Here is a 20573-nt window from a genome sequence, read left to right as displayed (position 1 = left end):
ATTGTCCCAACATTCCTTTGACTGGCATTTAAATATATGAACATTTCTTTCACCTTCCCAATATGAATGTATAGCCTGTCAGAGAAGGGTATGACTTAGTCTTCATAAATTATTATCTTAGAGGAAGCTGAGAGCATTACATATGAAAACTACCCCAAAGTTTTAAATAAAATCAAATACACCAAATATATCATGTAGAGATTCTCAAGCCAGTTTGTGATTTCCCTCAGAGGGGAAGTGGGACAAGGCTGAGCAACTTAGAAGGAGGCCATAAAATGTTTTTAATAGTTAATCATGCCTATGAAGAGAAAATAGGAATCATGCTACTCGGTTTGGCCTTTCCTCACTATTTGTTGTCTATCTAGTGGAGCAATAAGATTTGGTTGCATCTGCACTTTGTACATGTTTGTAACAGCAAAATAGGAGAGCTGTGAAAATTCATGCTGGACAGTGTGCAAATACTGTAATAGAGCCATGTTGTTGTATTACTATTATCCTTCTCACCTTTCCTATTACCTACTCCTATTGATATCTTATGACTAACACTTGTTGGTTGTATCTTATGGTTTATGATTGTATCTTATTATTTATGATTTATCACTTTATTGCTGGTATATATACTGAGAGCTTATGCACCGGAGACAAATTTCTTGTGTGTCCTCTCACATCTGGCCAATACAGAATATTCTATAGGAAAATAAAATGTGGTTTAAATAATAATATATATACATCTGGAAAACTTGACCTAAATAGCCCTGGGTTATAGGGCAATGCAGAAAAAGTTAGACTAATTCCAAACTCTTTAAAACTGCCATTGATACCAATGCTAATTATTAGTGAGGTAAAACAGAGAAATGTAGATGATCCTTCTCAAGAATCATGAGAAATGATGTTAATTCAAATCCCTTTTCTGTAAACTTGGATTACAATTATTTTGTTTGGAATACTAGAAAAGAAATTTATCAGTACTTCTGACTATATATCATCTTCCTAAAGCTGAAAGATTGTGATTGGCCCAACATCACTAAGCTGGTTTTAGAACTCATGATCCTCCACTTTCTAAGATACCAAACTGGTTCTTAGTTATATGAATATGCAGGCTAATTTCCAATCCAAATAATAGGACTGGTCCAAAACTGATTTTCTTTAAGGATTCTTAGGTTTTTGACTAATTAAAATTCAACCCCACATACCCCGACTCCCTTCTTTGCCATCTTGTGTCCATGATTTTATCTGCTGTGTTTTTTGCAACAAATGATTTTAATGTTTTTCAGTGTTTTATGTTGTAAGCAGCCCAGAGTTTTTGGATAGCAAATAAATTAAAATAAATAAATAAATAAATTCTTCAACTTATCTAATCATTACTTATGTCCATCCATGTTAGTCTAGTTTTCACTGAAGATCCGGAGGATCTCTCTCTCTCTCTCTCTCTCTCTCTCTCTCTTTACCCCTCTCTAAATTTAAAACCATATACTACAGATCTAAAAATTGAGAAATAATATCAGAATTTTCTATTAATTTTAAAAACTTTGAAAGCACTGAAAGACATTAAATAATTTTAGGTATGTAAGATTAAAAAGGGCTTAGCTGTAAGGTTGTACTTAAAGAGAGAGGAACTTCACCTTTCTATGTACTTTGGACATTGTAATAAAAAGGCTATTCGACTAATCATATTTCTGAAAATATAGGGATACATATCTTAGCCTTCACTATTCATACCAGAACGTTAAACTGCATCAAATGAGAAACTTAACAGCAATGGAGATGCAAAACTAAAATGATACTATTATCAGGCAACTATTTGTAATTCTCAAATGATTTTCAGAAACATCTTCATGCAAAGCATTATAGCAGCCCAACGTGAATATAAGTAAGTTACCTATGACATATGCAACATCCAGAAAAAGATATAACACCTACCCAAGCTGTATTAAAGTATTATTTACTATGGATATATTATGAATTTCAAATAGCAGATCAGAAAACTAAAAGCCACCAATTAAAATAGTTGTAAGCAGTTGTCATAGGCATGACTATATTTTATACTACAGAGTATGTATGTATCCAATTTTGTAGAGAAGCTTTTGCAAATTGATTTTGTAGAAATTCAAAAAGTTATTTCTCCAACTGAAGTGTTCTGTTTGAAAAGATTCTGCTGGCCAACTGTGCTAACATTTTAAAAAAAAAAACTTTGTCACTGTATAGCCATTTAAAGATATTTCTCCCATCCTTCTCTACTATTTCATAGAATTGTAGAGTTAGGAGGGACCATGAAGGATTTCTAGACCAACCCCATGGCAAAAGCAGGAGTCCTCATATCATCTTAGACAAATGGTTGTCCAATATTTTCTTGGAAACCTCCAGCAATGTAGCGGCCACAAATTCTACAAGTCAAGCTATTTATCACAAATCTTCTTAACTATTTCCCACTATTCCTATTTCCCACTATTGCAGAAAACCAAGGAGTTGTTGCAGTCAAAAATAGTGTAAGTAATTTCAATTGGTTATATTCTGTTCTGATTTTAAAGGCTTGGTTGATTAGTAAATCTAACAAAGGAATCAGGAATCCACCTGATACATCAGTGGTTTGTGTGGGCCATCTTTATCATCCACTGATCCCTAAAAAGGTTAGGTATTATCAGTAATCTGTAACATGTTAATGCTATATCCATCTGTAAATTACAATGATCTGTCCAACAAAAATTAAATTAAGTATGTAGCTTCCAATATGGTTGGAATCAGATTATCAACTAAAGTAAATCCAAACTTATCTTAGAAATTCTACCTGCTCCAAAAAATGCATCTTGAGTTTCAATACTAAATTTCTCCAGCTTATCCATTTTCAATAAAGTAAAAGTTATTCATAATTTTACTTTAATTAACCAGTAAGGAAAAGAGTTGGACAGAAATATACCAAAGCTTTTTCAAAGGATCATCATAATGGGGATAAACTTTTAAGCTGAAATAATAAATTCCTACACTGGGCAGAGATAAATATACAAGAACCTGTTCACCATCAGTACACAAAGCACAGATTTTAAATACAGTATAATAATACTTACCACATCACGAAATACAACTGCTCGCAGTCGATTAATATCAACATCTTGAAGAAGCCTATCTGGATCCTTAATTGGAGATAGGTTACCAGGAACATTTTCCAATGGAGTCTAAAAATGCAATAATGGCATAGTTTTAGCAAATTAATCTTAGCTCTTGAAGCTATCACTAAACAAGTGATTTGTATTTTACTGATTTCAGAGCCGGTTTTATATTTAAAATTTGGCACTTCAATGCAATTGGTTGTTACTAGAACAGTGCTAAAACCAATACTATGCAATCAGTTTATGTTTCAATTGTCTCCTATATGCCCATGCACTGATGAGAATGTCCCAATATTGTCATCCAACAGCAATACTATGAGCATTATACTGGTTGTCCATGTTTATGGGTGCAATTTAAGGTGCAAATAATAACTTATTAAATCTTCATAGCATTGGACCTAAGAAGTTGGGAGACTACCTGCCCTCAGGCACACCTATAGACACTCATTATTTCCCAGGAACTACAGCAGGACAGACTCAGAAGCAAGCATTGTTTGATGGATTTCCCTTCTGCAGAAACACATGTACTCATTAGTACGTTCAGATAGCTTGTGAAGACCTGAAGGTACGTAGAATACATAAGACACAGTATTAGATCTTAGGAGGGACCAATTGTCCTAAATCACTTCTGCCTACTTAGTATGCTCCTGCAGGTATAGTGCACTTCCCCTACAAAATGTTGTAACCTTGTAGGACAAGGCAGCTTTGGAATAGCATCCCACACAGAAATGGACAGTGGCCTCTCTCTTAGGGTTCCAGAAACCTTTGAAAATCTGGCTGGGATTAATGTACTACTGTATTTGGGTAAAGTCTGTTTGGTTTAATTTGTGTCACTTTTAAGGTCATTTTAGTCCAGAATGTATGGTTTTATGATTTATCTGTTTTTACAGATTTTTTGCTTTTTTTAAGTTGCCCAGATTTTATTGGTGTTGGGTGTTTACAATATGAATGAATGAATGAATGAATGAATGAATGAATGAATGAATGAATCTGCTATAACTGATCTGGAATTGTTTATGATATAACCATACACAACAAATTGTCATTTGTTTTGTCAATACTAGCACTGATAATTTTGTAATCCCTTAGATCCACTTGTCTGAAGTGGTAAAGAATATTGATAATAAATGCAACTGTTCATAGTAAATCCAAATCCTGTCTCAAGATTATGACATATGTAAGAAAATAATTTTGGAATTATCAAAATGTGAAGTTATCCCTATCTGTCTAATATACTCGATAATGGGTTTTTTCTCTCTTTTCCTATTCACTTTTAATGGACTGTTATATATTAAAAAAAAAATATTTTACCTTGGTAGTAGTAGTTGCACTTATGCCCTGAAGAGTCTCTTGTGTTTTACTGCAGATTAGTGAAGATTTGTTTACTTTCTCTCTTTGTCTTTGTCGACATTCCAAACAGTTTCTCACAGCAACACAACAAACTAAGTAATCAAAAGATATATATGCATATTATTTACAACTACTATGCATTAATAAAGCCATTAAAATAGCAATGAAATAAATAAATCATAATGCAAATTCTATCAAAATGAATTACTATAGTATGTAGGATTATTATGTTTGGATGTATTTAGGAGTAGATAAATTAAGATTAGTATTAGATGTGTTTCTTAATCTTATGTATTTATTTTGTATATTTATATGTATTTGCTATTGCTGAATATTTAACAGCAACAGGAGAAATTACATAACTGAATATGTTTAAGTATTTTTAATGTAAAATAGGAAGGAAGGGGGAAGAAATACTGTATGTAAATTATCTCAGTGAAGGCCATGAATTTCATATGAAAGAACAATAAGGTAAGATATAACTAAGGTGGTTAAAAAAAGAACAAAAAACAAAGAGCAGAAAAAAATGTACAGTATTTTGACATATAAGGAAATGCACTATATAAAGCAGATATATGACAAATTAGTGGATACAGAGGGTACGTAGCAGTGACATTATCTTTAACAAGGCTTAATTTTTGGCAAATGAATAAAACAAATTGTAACAATTATACTTCTGTTTGTGATTTTAAGACCAACTGATGATCAAAGTATGTATTGTAGAACTCAGGGAAGCTTTTTAATATGTGGGAACTAAATATTTTCAAAGGTATAATTATTTTGTCACCTGAAAACCATAGTGAATGATGCTATGATGATATCTGAAAAGGGGGTGAAGGGCAAAAGAAGGTTCAAGTTCTTTTTCGTTTTGTTACATAAGATATATAAGATATAACAGATGCCTAATGTATCTGTTTTTTTTTTTTTTAGTAAGAAATAGAATGAAAATGTCATGGTATTACTTAGCATTTTATTCGAAATTGGGTGACACAATCTTGAAAGACCATAAGAGGCACAAAGAGGAACCAGAGCTAAAACTATCTGTAGGGGTTAAAAAAAGTAGCATTGGCAACCATACCCATTTGACTGAAGCCCCATGACACATAAAGAGAGGGGGAAACACCTGATTAAAACAATGCCTATCATTCATCTAACTATCGGGTAATCTGATATACATAAGGTAATAGTTAAAGTTGAGAACTCTTAGATAAAATGAATTCCAAATTCCTTAAAGGAAATATTTTTATTAGTACAAATAAAGTTTCAAGCTTTTGAATTTTCAAAAACAAACTTGCCTTAATCTTATAGCCAAGAAATGTTGGCAGAGTTTAAAACTGGGAACACAGTTGACATTCTGTCAGCTGCACCTTCAGTTGAATACACAAAATATACAAAAAAAATCAAAGCAATTGATTTCTGTCAACTGTTCAGATACAAGAGAACTACTCCACTCATACAGAGAGCAAAGTTTCTGTATAGTGAACTAAGGGTGCCCATAAAAATGCTCATTCTCTACAATAAAACGAGATTAAAGATTAAGAAGAGACAGAAATCTAAAAACTAGACCCAATGGCTTCTATTTCAAATCAAATTAAACTATTCCTCAACAATTATTAATAGGATTAATTTCCTATTTCAATTGATTAAAAAAATCAAACACCTAAAGAAATTATGTGTATTTAAAAAGGTAATACAAACTTCTTGGAATATAGCTATTTTATAGTCTGAGGCAGATGGAAAAAATGGAGTGCCTATAACATGAACAATTTATAAATTTAAATACATTTGTTAATTTCTTGAATTTTTGAAGTTTCTTCTATATCCAGGTCAAGTTTTGAATAAGCTTTTTATTTCTTTCCTCAAATCCTCAGGTGTATTTCTGAACTTCAGGTTATTTTTATATAAGTCTATTTCACTTATTTGGGAAAATAATTTAACTTTCAATTTATTTAGCTTTGTCTTTTGGGTTGCCTGAACTGAAGGTAACATAATTCCCAGTGTCTTGCCTACAATATTTTTTAATGCAAGTGTTTTACCCTTGTGTTAAATTTAATTAATTTGTTATGTTTATCATTAATGCAAACTTTAAAAGCATAATATTTACATTAGGCAAGCATATACAGAATTGAAATTATTTAATTATATAACAGTTTACTGTTTTAATGATACATTATACTTGGCTTCCTTTCTGTTTATTCTGTTGTCATTCTTTCCTTTTTAAAATATTTCTTACTCTGTCTTTTTTCTTGATAATGTATTTATATCCATGATTACCTTTATGTTTTGTCCCTTTTTTCTTTTTTTCTGTTATTGTTTCAAAAGCAACAAGAATAAATACAAATTGAGTCTTAAAACAATCTAATTTTATTTCCAAATTCAACTCTAGGTAGTGGCCCATTACACAGACATAGAATTTATTTAAAGAAATCATTCAAATTATACTTTTATTCAGGTGATGAACAATGGGGCCCTTGCAAATAAAACCTTCATGTTTTGATTAAAATTCACTTAATAATCCTTAAGTCTTTTTCATTATGCATCTTTTTATCTCTTTGGGGGGGATAGGGTTGACCAATAGGGTTGACCATTCATATAATATTTTTTATAATAATCTTCTTTTAATAGTTCTTAGAATGATGAACTGATTTATAAGCAAGATAAGATCAATCACAGATGATGATGATGATGATGATGATGATGACCACTTTGCTTCCCATATCTGAATTTTATTTTCCTCCAACCATCTTTGTTTAGTCTATACATTATTTGGTGCTATTATGTTTTCTTTTTTATGAATCTCATGAGATATTTAGAACCACAAGAGGGAGCTCTGACACAAGGAACTTTTTCTTGAATTTTTAATTTTGAAGCAAATTTAAGATTTAGATCTTAAAGAGAAATGCTTAGACTTTTACCATAAAGGATGACAGTATTAAAAGTTTATTTCATGATTTTAATATGTATAAATCATGTTTAGATTTAAGATCTCCATTTCTTTACACTTTTTCTCTCATACTGGATTAGTTAGTTTATTTTAAATTATGATACCCAAGCACTTTTAATGTATCTAATATCTTAATTTATCTATCAAATTTGTGCAGTCTTGTTTAATGAAAAGAAATTATGCTAAAAAAACTATCAAAAATGTAAAGATGATACACCCAAAAAGAGGAAAAGACAAAAGTGGAAGAAGGTCCATATTTTTCAGTCAACAGATTCCTTAGTTATTTTATCACAAAGTAAAGCTCTTATTAGAGATGAATTACACATAATTGAAGGTAATGATTATAATTAGATATTTGCAAATTGGTATTTATCTTAGCAACCACATTTTTTTTCCAAGATGATTTTCCCTCAGGTCTTCCAAGGAGGCAGCAAACACCACTGTAACAGTGAGTCCAACCACTGTTGTTGCTTCTCTTCATTCACCTTTCCCAGCATTAGTCCTCTCCAGAGAGCTAAGTGTTTGCAAAGCATGTCCAAAGAGCCTGAATATTTATGCCTCTAGTAAGAACTCTGGGTTGGTTTGTTCAATGATCATTTTGTTTTCTTGGCTGTCCATATTATTCTTAAGGGTCTTCTCCAAAACAAAAGTTCCAAAGCATCAATACTCTTTCTATCCTGTTTCTTCAAAGCCCTCTGTTCCCTAATACAGGACCACTAAATTAATGCAATTGCCAGGAATTGAAAAATCAGCCATCTTTTTCTTCCCTGGTTCTGAACCAACTTACTTAATAATGAGTTCTTAGAAAACATGACAATTTGCAACTATTTTATAGAACTTCAGCTATAAAAATACTGAGGCTCCAGATTTTATATATTTTTATTTATGGCTAACACATCTTCGATAGCTTATGTACTCCAGTACTAAAAAAAATGGTAACTTATAATACTTTAGAGCAGTATAATAGGTTATCAATTGTTTGCTTAAAAATATACTTAAAATGTGTTTCTTATACAGATGTATTGTAATTATCAGAAGAAAAATAAATGACGATATAAAACAGAACATTTAGCTACAGACAACTGTTACTAATTTCTATATTTGTGAGAGCCTGTAATATCTAGAACAAAATATTTTCCCTAAAGATGAGGAAAAGCAGAAATAGCCTCAAAAGAAGCCAACCCCATTAACACATCACACGATTGAATGATAATGCTATTTTTTCGTTAGAAATTTATTTGTGTTAAAATACAATTACTAAATCAAAAGTCTCTCTATAACCGGGTAGGTTAAAAATGTTAACATTCCACAAAATATTCTTTTTTACCCCAAATCAAGTGAGCTTCCACATACTGTATACGTTTTTTTTTCCCTTTCCAATACTAATATCTAGTTTAATTGGTTTATATATAATACCTGGTGCACTGAATTGTTCTATGGAAACTTACCAAGCCTTAGACACTGTCGCATTAAACCTCCAGAAGACATATTTTTTTCAGCTTCAATTTCACTAAAATTTAGTGAACTGGCAAATACTAGTACATCAACCATAGCCATCAACCGGCTGAGAAAAGTTACTGCTGTCTCCGCTGACATACCCTGAGTTACTTCTATATTCTCCAATTCCGTCTTGAAAAGAAAGGCTTAACGTTAGATTTCTAATATGGCACACATGTGAATACATTATATGTACAAGCATTTATTTCATTTCTTCTCTACATGTTGACGATGGTGAAACAGAAGAAAAAATGTAAAATAGCAACAAATATGAAAAATTATTTGTTCATGCATACTATAGAAATCACTAGAACAAAAGTTATTTATATGAACTAACTTCAATAAAGTGAGCATATAGATTAAAACAGAATGGATTTTCAATTTTCCATAAAAGGAATACAAGTGAATAAGAAATTGAATAAATGGGTTTCTTCTCACTCCAAATTAACAGCAAAATATCATGAATATGACATATTATGTAGATGTAAGATTTTGACCAGAATTGAAAAAAAGCATTCTTGGCCATGTGTACATAAAAAGTACAGTTCATATTTTACCTAGAATATTAGAAAAAAATAACAGATAGCTGTTTCTTTCATGAAAGTCTTCCTAGTAGGCCACATTTAACTGCATGAAATGTATGCCTACATCCACAAAGACACACATAGTTTATGCAATTGTTTTTAAAGGTAATTTTATGGAAGATGGGATATAATGTTGCAAAGGAATTACTTGGCATAAATTATAAGTAATTTTCCAAAGATAGTTTTGTGAATCTTATTCATATAACAATTCTTTTAAAATTCATTTTTTAAAATATCTAATATTAGAGTGTAAATAATTTCACTAATACTGTATAAATATAATGCACGTAAATAATGTATTATTTATGTCTTGTAATAATGTAGCAAAACACTTTTTAAAACATTAACAATATTCATTTTTCCATGTTTCAGAAGCAGCAGTATCTCTTTTAACAATGGTATGCTATGAGAAATAATTTTGTAATCACTTCTACAAAAATATTCTATTATTTTTGTATAAAACCAAAATATATTATGTTTGTGTGATGTATGTGCATGTGTGTATGTGTGTGTATGTGTGTGTGAGAGCGACAGATCTCAAAATCACACCTTTCTAATTTATTAAAATCCACATTTCATTTATAGAATGTGTATGTGTATGTATGCATGTATACACACACACACACACACACACACACACACACACACACATTAGTCTTCACTAATTAAAACCAAAATAGAAAAGTCTATTTTCATAGTGGAACACTGCAAATACTGAAACAGGACTCATTTCTCATTAAAATACAAGAAAAATAGTGACTTGCTCTATGGAAAGCTTTCATTACTCTTCCATTAGACAATTCATTTAGTCAGAAGGTTTGGCATGTTAACTAGCATCTGCATAATTTTAGCAACAAGGCCACAGAACAGTTTGTTGTTATGTTTAGTATAAAAATACAGAACTATTTTATACAGAACTTCTTCAATGCATTCCAGATAATAGAAGAATCAACAAAGTGCCTTACTGGTAATTTATGAACATATTAAGGACTAAGATATTTATTATGTTAAAAGCTTTTGTTAGCCACAAGAAACTTCATTAAGTTAGACCGATGAAAGCAAAGCTATAATAAACCCTTTTGTTTTAAAGTATCATGTTTGCTTTTTTGCCGCTAACCTTCTGAAGTTAAAGTGACAGTACTGTTTATTCATATTAGGAAATATTATTCAGGTTGCACATTTTAATGTTATCAATTGAAATTTGCAAGTAATTTTATAAGAGTTTTATCAATCATAATAGCATTTCATCTGCAATTTGAACTGAAACAATGCAAAAATGTTATTTCCATTCAAAGGGTTCTTTTGATAGAGAAAAAATATTTAGCCTTTTTAAATGTCATTATTGAAGATGAAAGCATTTTGTTCAGTTTTCTCCTTATCCCGTTGCAATTAAATCATTCCCTGTTTATTGAGCCAAGATCCTTAGTTCATGTTGCCCAAGAGTTAAGAAACACAGAACAGGTAACATGAACTCAAAGAAGCAAAATAGAAATGCAAAGTCAAAGTCTTCTCCCTCCGGGCCTCCCTCCCTCCCTTCTCCCTCCCTCCCTCTGTCCCTATGTTGTACTTAAGTGAGGCCTTCGGAATTTCGCTTTAACTCTCATATAGTTAGATTATACAATCAAAACCTGTGAATAATGCATCTCCATTTTTATCAAAAGAGACTAAATAATTAAAAATTGCACACAGAAAAAAATGTCTAATTCTAAAAACAAAAACTGAAACTTGTAACAATAATACTAACCTTAGAACCCTGGACATGCAATAGACAAAGCAGACCACAGATCACAACAAAAAGAAAAAGAAATGTTACAGTCAAATGAAAATACAATGCAAAACAGAAAGTAATATTTTAAAAATCAGGTATTAATTCACAATTTTAAAAGTCAATTTTTAAAAACTTGTTTTCTAAACTTTAATTTGTTATATGGCACCACTGTAATTGATACAACTCAAATTAATAAGTAATTAGTACAACATTGATTGGATAGATAGATAGATAGATAGATAGATAGATAGATAGATAGATAGATAGATAGATATAACACAATGGTCACTTCTAAGTTATACATTGTACACTAACATTATATGATCCAGAAATTTGTCACTTGGCAAAAATCTTATAATTTGCTAACATTTCTTTAGCTTTTATACAAAACAATTATACAAAACAATTCTGACTAGAAGCTGATTTGTAGTTTATGTGAATAATATTAAGAACAATTTCTCAAATGATATTTTTTTAGCTCAAAAAAAAAACTAGCACAGCAGACCATTAGACATCAGTTATAATAGTATGAAATATGCTCATCACGTTAGTAGATAAAGCAACACTGTTATCTATCAACTTTACCAAATCAACATCTGTGTTTTCTCTGAATTGTGTTTATATTTTAAATCTAAGGTATGTATGTATATATTTATATTTAATATTTCTAAACTGTCCATCTTCTTCAAGAGGGACTGGATGGTAATATAATTGATAAATAAAACAATCTATAAATGTTAATATTAAATTAGAATTAAACTTTTTAAAATTATAGACTAATGGCAATTAAATATCAAAAGGGTACAAATTAATATTACCTATTATAAGATGGGGGGCAGTCATGGACCTAACCAGCCCCACATTCATGATCTTCTGTGCCCTCCCACACAAGGCCACAGATCCCTTTGTGGAAGGTCAAGAGATTGGGGGCTTTCCTCACTATAGAACATTCCACAATGTGGGGATAGCAACAGAGAAGGCTCCTCCAGTTAAAATTCTCTAACTGATGGGGTGTGAAATATACCTTATCTGTCTGATCAATTGGGAGGGTATGATGAGATGGAGTGAAGCCAATTCTGTAGATAACCTGTCCCTACATCATATACAGCTTTATAGGTAATAACCAACACCTTGAATTGGACCCAGAAATGAATCGGTACGAAGTGTAGTTCATGGAGCAAGGGTATTATATGTATCTTAGGAGGGGGGGCAGTATGGCTCATGCAGCCATACTCTGCACTAGCTGAAGTTTCTGGATACTTTTCATGGGTAGCTCCATGTACACCACATTGTTTAGTCAGGAGATGACCAGGGCATGAGCCTCCCTGTCCAGGAAAAGGCACAGCTGGCATACAATGCAAAGTCAGGCAAAGGGCCTCCTAGCCACAGCTGCCCCTTGCTCATCAAGCAAGAGCTGTGAATACAAGAACACTCCCAAGTTACATACCAGATCTGTCTGGCCTGGTGCAACCCCATCCAAAACCAAAGATGATAAACTTTTGGGTACAGAGGGACCCATCCACAGCTACTCTGTTTTACTGAGGTTCAGTAGTTCCCCCATCAGACCCCCTCAGCCCCATTCAGACGCCCACACACCACAAAAAGATGAAAGATGAAGATATTAGGTATCACTATTATATTGGTGATACCTCATCCTTATTAACATTGATTGGGACTGGCCTCAGAGGAAAAAAGTGAATCAGCACCAAACTATGCTATGGACAACCAGCTAAATATGAGCCAGCAGTGTGCAGCCGCCGCCAAAAAAGCTAATGCAATCCTAAATTGTATTAACAGAGGGATACAATCAAGATCAAGGGAAGTACTAATACCACTCTATAAAGCCTTAGTAAGACCACACCTAGGATACTACATCCAGTTTTGTTCACCACATTATAAAAAAAGATGTTGAGTCTCTAGAAAAAGTACAGAGAAGAGCAACCAGGATGATTAGGGGACTGGAGACTAAAACATAGGAAGAACCGTTACAGGAACTGGGCTTGGCTAGTCTAGTGAAGAAATGGACCAGGGGAGACATGATAGCAGTCTTCCAATATTTGAGGGGATACCACAGAGACGAAGGGGTCAAGCTATTTTCTAAAGCACCTGAAGGCCAGACAAGGAATAATGGATGGAAACTGAACAAGGAGAAATTTAACCTGGAAATAAGGAAAAACTTTCTGACAGTGAGAACAATCAACCAATGGAACAGCTTGCCCTCAGAAGTTGTGGGAGCGCCATCTCTTGAGACTTTCAAGAAGAGATTGGACTGCCATTTGTCAGAAATGGTGTAGGGTCTCCTGCTTGGGCAGGTGGTTGGACTAGATGATCTACAAGGTCCCTTCCAACTCTGATTATCTGTTATCTTTTAACCCTAACTCCTCAGGTGAGCCTAAAGGAATGCCATGATCAATTGTATAGAAAGCCACTGAAGGGTCAAAGAGAGCAAAGGTGGAAGCAAACATCGTTCTACTCCTGCCAGAGATCATTCATAAGGATGAAGTTTCAGTCCTATATCTAGGCCTGAAATCTGACTGAATAGGGTCATGATATTTCTTTCCTCCAGGATCTTCTAGAGTTGCCACACCACCATTTCTTGACCATTTTTTCTAAAAAGGGCAGGTGAGAGACTGGACAAAAATTATCTAACAAGGAAAGATCCAGTGATGATTTATTAAGTAGGAGCATACCAGCACCTCTTTAAAAGGAGCCTGGAACCACCCCCTCCAATAAAGATAAATTAACTAACACATGGACCCACCCACACGATACCAACTGGGTGGCCTTAAGATCCAAGAGAAGCAAAGATCTTATACTCAAGTGGTGATATTTGTATTCTGTAGAACCTATCACTTCCTCATGCCCAACAGAATCAAACCACTCCCAGATAACTGGATAAGTCAATTTCTCTGGGCATCTTCACAAGACTTCCACACTTGGAATTCAACTGTGAATGAATCCAAGCAATTTTATCTTCTAAATGTCTTGAAAATTCCTCTACGCAGCCCTGGAGATTGGTCTCCATGTCACCCTTCCCAAGGAAGGTCTGTGTGACCTGAAGAAGGGCTGCTGAGCAGCATTCTAAGGATGTAATCTGTAACTCGGCATAATCAACAGGGTCTCAGGTTTGGCAGTCAAATCACTTTTGAATGTTTCAAATTATATTTTGGTGAGATATACCAGTCTTTTCTAAAAGAAAGCAAATAATATATTGAGATAAAGTAAACAATTATATTTTAAATGATATTAATAGCATTATTTCAATGAGGTTTACTCGCATTTCAAAATGTAAGGATATTACAAATGACTTCATGTTAAACCAAATCTTCTTTCTGCCTGTTTAGCAGAATATGCTATTTTATGACTAACTTTTAAAGAGACAATAGCTCTTATGCCAAATCTGCATTTAAAGCTGTACTAGCTGTTTTACAAAAAGGAATTTATAAAGCTGTACTAGGGAAGAATAGGATTATGATATAGAAACAGAGCAATATAATTTGTTTAGAACCATTTATTTTTTCAGTGTACCTAGCTAATAAAGCTGTATACATATATATATATATAGAAAATCATGTTCAAAACAAGTGTTACTAATACACAGTGCAATTTGCAACATATCCATTAGAGGGAAATATTGTACTTACAGTTGGGGATGTTGCAGCAGACAACAGTGGCAGAATTCCTCCACAAGCAATAATAATATTGTCTACCATTTGAGAAATGAGGTGGATTGTATTATGTACAAAAATAATATTTTCATTACTATTGACAAAGTCCATAACTGATTTTGTGGAATGACTATTAAAAGAAAAGGAAAAAAAAGACTATAAGTAAAACTATAAAGGCAGTTGCGATTGGAAAGATCAAAATCACATAAATCAATCAAATTGGAAACCATTGAAAAACAATAAACAACACATATACATGTACCCATTAATAACATTTATCGTCTTTGTGATATCAAGTTACATACATACATACATACATACATACATACATACATACATACATACATGTCTCACAAGCTGATCAAAAACCATTTAGAGAAGGAACTGAGATATAAACTGCTGTTATCCAATCTAGATGAAGGACTGCTGCAATAATATGGATTGCAACTCAAATAGTTGGTAAAAATATATAGTAGCTAAAGCATGGAAGACCTAATCAAGAAAGCTTTAAACTAAAATGCTTTGGAAGTTGGAGACAAAATCCCTGAAGATCCTGTGCACTAAAGAACAATGTGGCAATGTTGCTGTAAAGGAATCCATGAAAGAAATTCTAAAAGAAATCAGAAAGAAAAACAGGCTTTCAAAATTCAAAACTGCCAGTTTTTCAAGGTAGGCTATATCAGGAAATAGATACAGCAAGAAATACCAGAATTCAATTTCATTGCTCTTACATATAACAAAATCTTAAAAGCCTGCAGTTCCCATCTGCCCCCACTTACATCTTGCAGAATAAACAAAGGTTTATTGTGACTCTCTTTCTCACATTCCTTTCCCAGGATTAAAGGAGTAAAATGACTAAAGGAAACCTGCTAATTTTGCAAGAACAGCCTTGGCCCGCTGACAGATATGAGTGGATAAGCATAAGGCAAAAAATTTCCCTTTCCTCTGATGAAAGTTGGAGAACAGCTCTATAGAAATTAGCAAAGCACAGAAAACACTGGACATAGTTCATATTTCTAGATGTCTGTTTTTGTATCATGATTGTAGATGTTCAGTAACCCAAACAGTCCAACTGGGAAGATCAAATCCATATTTTTCCAACTTAGAAAAAAGTCAGTGTTCAGAAAAGTCATTTCCGATATTACTTGTGCAAAGCAGAGCCTGAGTTTATCAGTATATAATTGTCGAAAACACCAACAAAATATTCACAAATCTGGAGAAGATTAAATTTGTTATACATATAAAAATCTGTTAAATATTCATAACTCTTTTTCATTCTGATCAAATTAGAGCACCTGCCAAATAGAATCTGGCAAATATGCATGCCTTCCTAAGTAGTTCACCAATTCTGAAGAGACATGGGGTAATTGATCTCTAATGGTCATAGGTTCAGAAGAGTGATAAAGGAAAGGATGGGTTACATGCAAATAGCACTACTGAAACTTTTGATATGGAAAAATATTGTGTCTTGCTCCCCATGGACAATACATACAATTTATGTCCAAGACTAGACATGAATAGAACCTGTGATGCAGAATGACAAAAAAATTCATATATTGATCTATTTTCAGCTGTAGAATTGTATATTGCAAAACAGCAGTAGCTCAAAACAATTGTTTGGCAATTGTTTCCACAAGCTTGGCTTTCTCTGATAACTCTGTGAGCAATTCATATGAATTTCATTGTTACACCAGAGTCTGAAGGAGTAGACAGCTGTATTTCTACACCAGAGAGTGTATAAAGAATAATAAACAGCACTTGCTTTTTGTCAGTATTGTGACTTCTTAATTGTCTGAAAGCTTCTGTGCCAAACTTATGGAAGTGGAGCCTAAGAAACTTCCTGAAGATTAAATTCTAGAGAACACTAGTTTGTTGTATGGCCTGCAGTTTCATGCTACAGCAATGTGTAACTGGCTCAGATGTCTGTACTTTAATCATGTACATCTTAGTTATATATTCTAAGCTTCTACAGTTGAAATACAAATTGAAATCACACATTCTTTTATCTCTGTTGAGAACAGGGACCTCTTCACTGCCTTCTTCAGAACTGGAGGCCAAGGAAGCCACAAGAAAGGGTGACTGAGTCAAAGAAAGGTTGTGAAAGCCACAGAGAAGGAGATTGAAATAAAGAGAGGATGTAAAATTATTTCCTCTACGTCTCAATTCCTTCAATTACCCTTCAATTAATAATATTATTATAAATAAAATAAAATATTATTTTATTTAAAACATTTATATAGCTACCCATCTTATAACCAACAACGTTGAAACAATTGATCTAAAGTTTTTGGTTTGTTTCAATTCATCAGCAAGTTTCCTGGTCAATCAGAGCAGCTTCATTCCTATCCACATCAATAACAAATAACTGAAAATCAACTACATATTCATGAATTCAGTTTAGGCTCACCTTGCGACTCTTCCAATTTGCTACTGATATCTTGGATAAGTTATCATAAGCAGCTATAAAACTTTACATGAGGATTACAATTATCAAATAGTAGAGAATTATCCTCAATGAGGGACACAATCTGTTTGGCAATCCTGTTTTTCGACAGATTAAGAACAAAGGTAATCTTAGAGAGGGCTCTGCGATGAATTCTCTTGGTCAACTCTCCATAAAAATTAACACTGAGTTCTGAAAGTCAGATACTGATCCTGAGCAACTCTTTATTTTCCATTTGTTCTCCATTAATTTCCATGAAAATGAAGCCACAGGTTATAGGACAGCTTTCTGGTTGAAGCAAGTCCCCCCACACACACAATTGCTATGTTAGTTGCAGCATGGCACTGTGCATTGCATGGTGCAAGTCCATGATGCGATTTCACTTACTGTTGGTTGGAACAATGTCTTGATAACTCGTTCTATAGAAAGTGGGATGCCCAAGGATCTGTTGTCATCTTCAAGTTCTAAAAGCAAGGTTTGATGCCTCTATGTTGAGAAATTTGTGAGGCTTACAAGATCAGTCCTTTCAGGTAGGCCAAACCAAGAAAAGGATTTCCAGGAATTCAACTTTATGGCTGTAGTATATGACAGAATTTTGAAAGCCAAGCTTCTCTCTCCCATTTTATATTAAACAAAATCAAGATGGGGTATTTTGATTTGAGTTTCATTCTCAAAATGCTTCAATCTCTGGACTGTTTAGGCTTGTTCCTTCCTTCCTTAAAAGTACTTTAATTCCTTTACCAGTGTAATCTCTAAATGCATTTTCAGCAATGCATAGATTGAAAACAAACATTCAAACTACAATCAAAAACATAAAAAGAGATGCTCAGCATGGAAACAGAAAACACTATAACAACAAACCAACATACACTTCAAAGCCTGGGGGGAAAGTCCTTAAAGGCTTTACAGATGACAACCAATACCTTATATTGCATCCAGAAGCCTACTATTAATCAGTACAGTTGATATACTATAGAACCCCTAACTACTTATAGCTTCCAGAAAACAATTCAAGACTTTCATGGCATCTCTAGTTAGGATTGTGATGGCAAAATGCAAGTGAATGCAGTTGATAACACCTCAGTCAATACAGTTCACATAAGTATTAAAAGCATGAGGATCAAGTCCTGCAATACCTGGAACTACCCTCATTCCATGGCAACCAACTGAACTGCCTGATTAGGTAGGAATGGAACCACTACAAAATATTCCCTCTGCCCTTGTTGGCTGCTCAGGATATTGTGATCAATGGCACTGAATGGTACACTCCTCCTAATTGGCTTCCAATGGAACTCATTTGCTATACAATGTTGTTTCCATCTCATGATAGGGCCTGAATCTAGATAATCAATTTCTTTAGGATCCTTATTTCCCACAATCCTCCCTTCAGAAAAAAGGTTGGAGTGTGGCAGAAATCTCGTGCAGCAGAATAGAGAGACTGGTTTTCAAGAAAGTGTGCAGCATATATTCTATTAAGGCAATTAGCATTAGCCATGCAGCAGAATCCAGCTGTTCTCATCATCCAAATGAGCCAGACTGGATATGAATCTAGTCTACAGGTGTCAAAGCAGGGGTGGGATTCTACCTGGTCGGACGGGTTGTTACAATTCTGTAACAGAACCAGTTGTTACAATTCTGTGCAGTTCGGAGAACTGGCAAACTGCGCCACTGGCTGGCCCCGCCCCGCCCCATCACTCCTTACCTGGCATGTGAGCCATCCAATTTGCCTCTGTTGTGTCTAATTTTGGAAAGTTGTTATTTTTCCTTTTTCCCCCCCATCAGCTGTTCCAACTATCAGGTATGCTGGGACATTTAGATTAGCTAGAAAGCAGGAAATTGTTGGATTTTTTGCTTTCTAGCTAAACTAAATCGCTATTGTACTGCTTTGCCTTCGCCCAGAAGGTTTCCCTGAGAAGCCCAGTCATGGGTGGTATTCAGGGGGTTGAGGGGGGGGAAGAAGTGGCCTGAGAGCAGAGCTGAACCTTCCTTTGGACTGAAGCTTCTATTCTTCAGTGCAGACTCAAGCAGTAGATTGCAGAAAGGTAGATCTCTGAGTGAATCTGTTATTCTGTGAGCAACTCAATCTACCTGTCTGCTTTGCCTGATTTTGTGTAAAAGTTGCTCTTTTTTATACAAAATTCAATATTTACATAAATATTTACAATATTTACATATAAGCCATGCCCAGCCAGGCATGTAACCAAGCCATGCCCAGTCAGCAAGCCATGACCACCCAGTCACATGACCACCAAGCCACACCCACAAATTAGGCCACACCCACAGAACTGGTTGTTGAGAAATTTGAATCCCATCCATGTCAAATCTTATTATCACAGAACAACCTATCCATTTTGTCAAGTTCCACAATTTCAAAAAAAAAATCATAGTTCCCTAGGTAAGACTTTGCCTCACTTTTATCATGTAGTTTTGCCCAACTGGTATCTAGATCTCAGCAAGTAGACTTAGAATGCTAAAAAGAAATCCATAAAGATATTAAAGAAACCTGTATGTGTTTTATCACACTCATTATTAGAAAATGAATGGTCTCTTACCTCCTCCAAACATGCACATCAGTTTCTAAAGCAAATAGTAGATCAGTCAGTAATCTTTGGTGCATGGGGGACCATTTAAATTCTGGAATACGGAACATTGTTGTTCGTGGACCTGGGCTGAATTGTCGCCTCTGTTCTTCTGTCATTGGCATTCCTCGAAATCCCAAGTCAACACGCAAGTCTCTATCTTGTTGTGTAATAGAACGACCTTGCACAGCCTACATAAGCAGTAAATATTTGTTTTCATTTAAAATATGCAAAGCAAAATCTGGCACAAAGTGCAATTCAAGTGTTACAGGGCAGAGATATTTAATTAAGCACATACAACAAAATTAGGAAGTCTTAAGGAAACTTTGTCCTACTTCCACATGTCTTGTTAGGTAACATTGTTTACATTTGCATGTTTTAATGCTACTCCATTTGAAAAAAAAGTACAAAAGAGTTATGAATAACAATATAACTAAAAATACCTATTTTGTTTCACCAGTAGAATAACTGACTCTTCTGTTGTTGATGACCAAAATACAAGACTAAACTACTATAGGTAGTTTTCACTTACCAAGCAACAAATGGGACCACCAACTCTGTCACTAAGAGGTGTGGTCATTAAGTGTGATGCCATGTGACCAAACTAATTTATGTCAGTTCTGGCTACAGTTGTTA

At 33.8% G+C, this 20573-nt stretch overlaps 1 protein-coding gene across 1 annotated transcript in view; it reads right to left on the bottom strand.

Annotated features, from left to right (window-relative positions):
• Positions 1 to 20573, bottom strand: part of NBEA (neurobeachin) — a 166210-nt gene that overhangs the window by 74244 nt on the left and 71393 nt on the right. The window contains exons 23-27 of the mRNA XM_087937881.1: positions 19911 to 20128; positions 14892 to 15045; positions 8847 to 9027; positions 4416 to 4546; positions 3063 to 3170 (exon numbers count right to left, since the gene is read on the bottom strand). Of these exons, the coding sequence (XP_087794007.1) occupies positions 3063 to 3170; positions 4416 to 4546; positions 8847 to 9027; positions 14892 to 15045; positions 19911 to 20128 (792 nt within the window). The remainder of the gene's footprint in view (positions 1 to 3062; positions 3171 to 4415; positions 4547 to 8846; positions 9028 to 14891; positions 15046 to 19910; positions 20129 to 20573) is intronic.

This window comes from Pseudonaja textilis, chromosome 7, assembly GCF_049901715.1.
Source record: "Pseudonaja textilis isolate UNSWEBS1 chromosome 7, rPseTex1.2, whole genome shotgun sequence".
Taxonomy (NCBI): Eukaryota; Metazoa; Chordata; class Lepidosauria; order Squamata; family Elapidae; genus Pseudonaja; species Pseudonaja textilis.
This window is presented reverse-complemented; position numbering and strand designations above follow the sequence as displayed.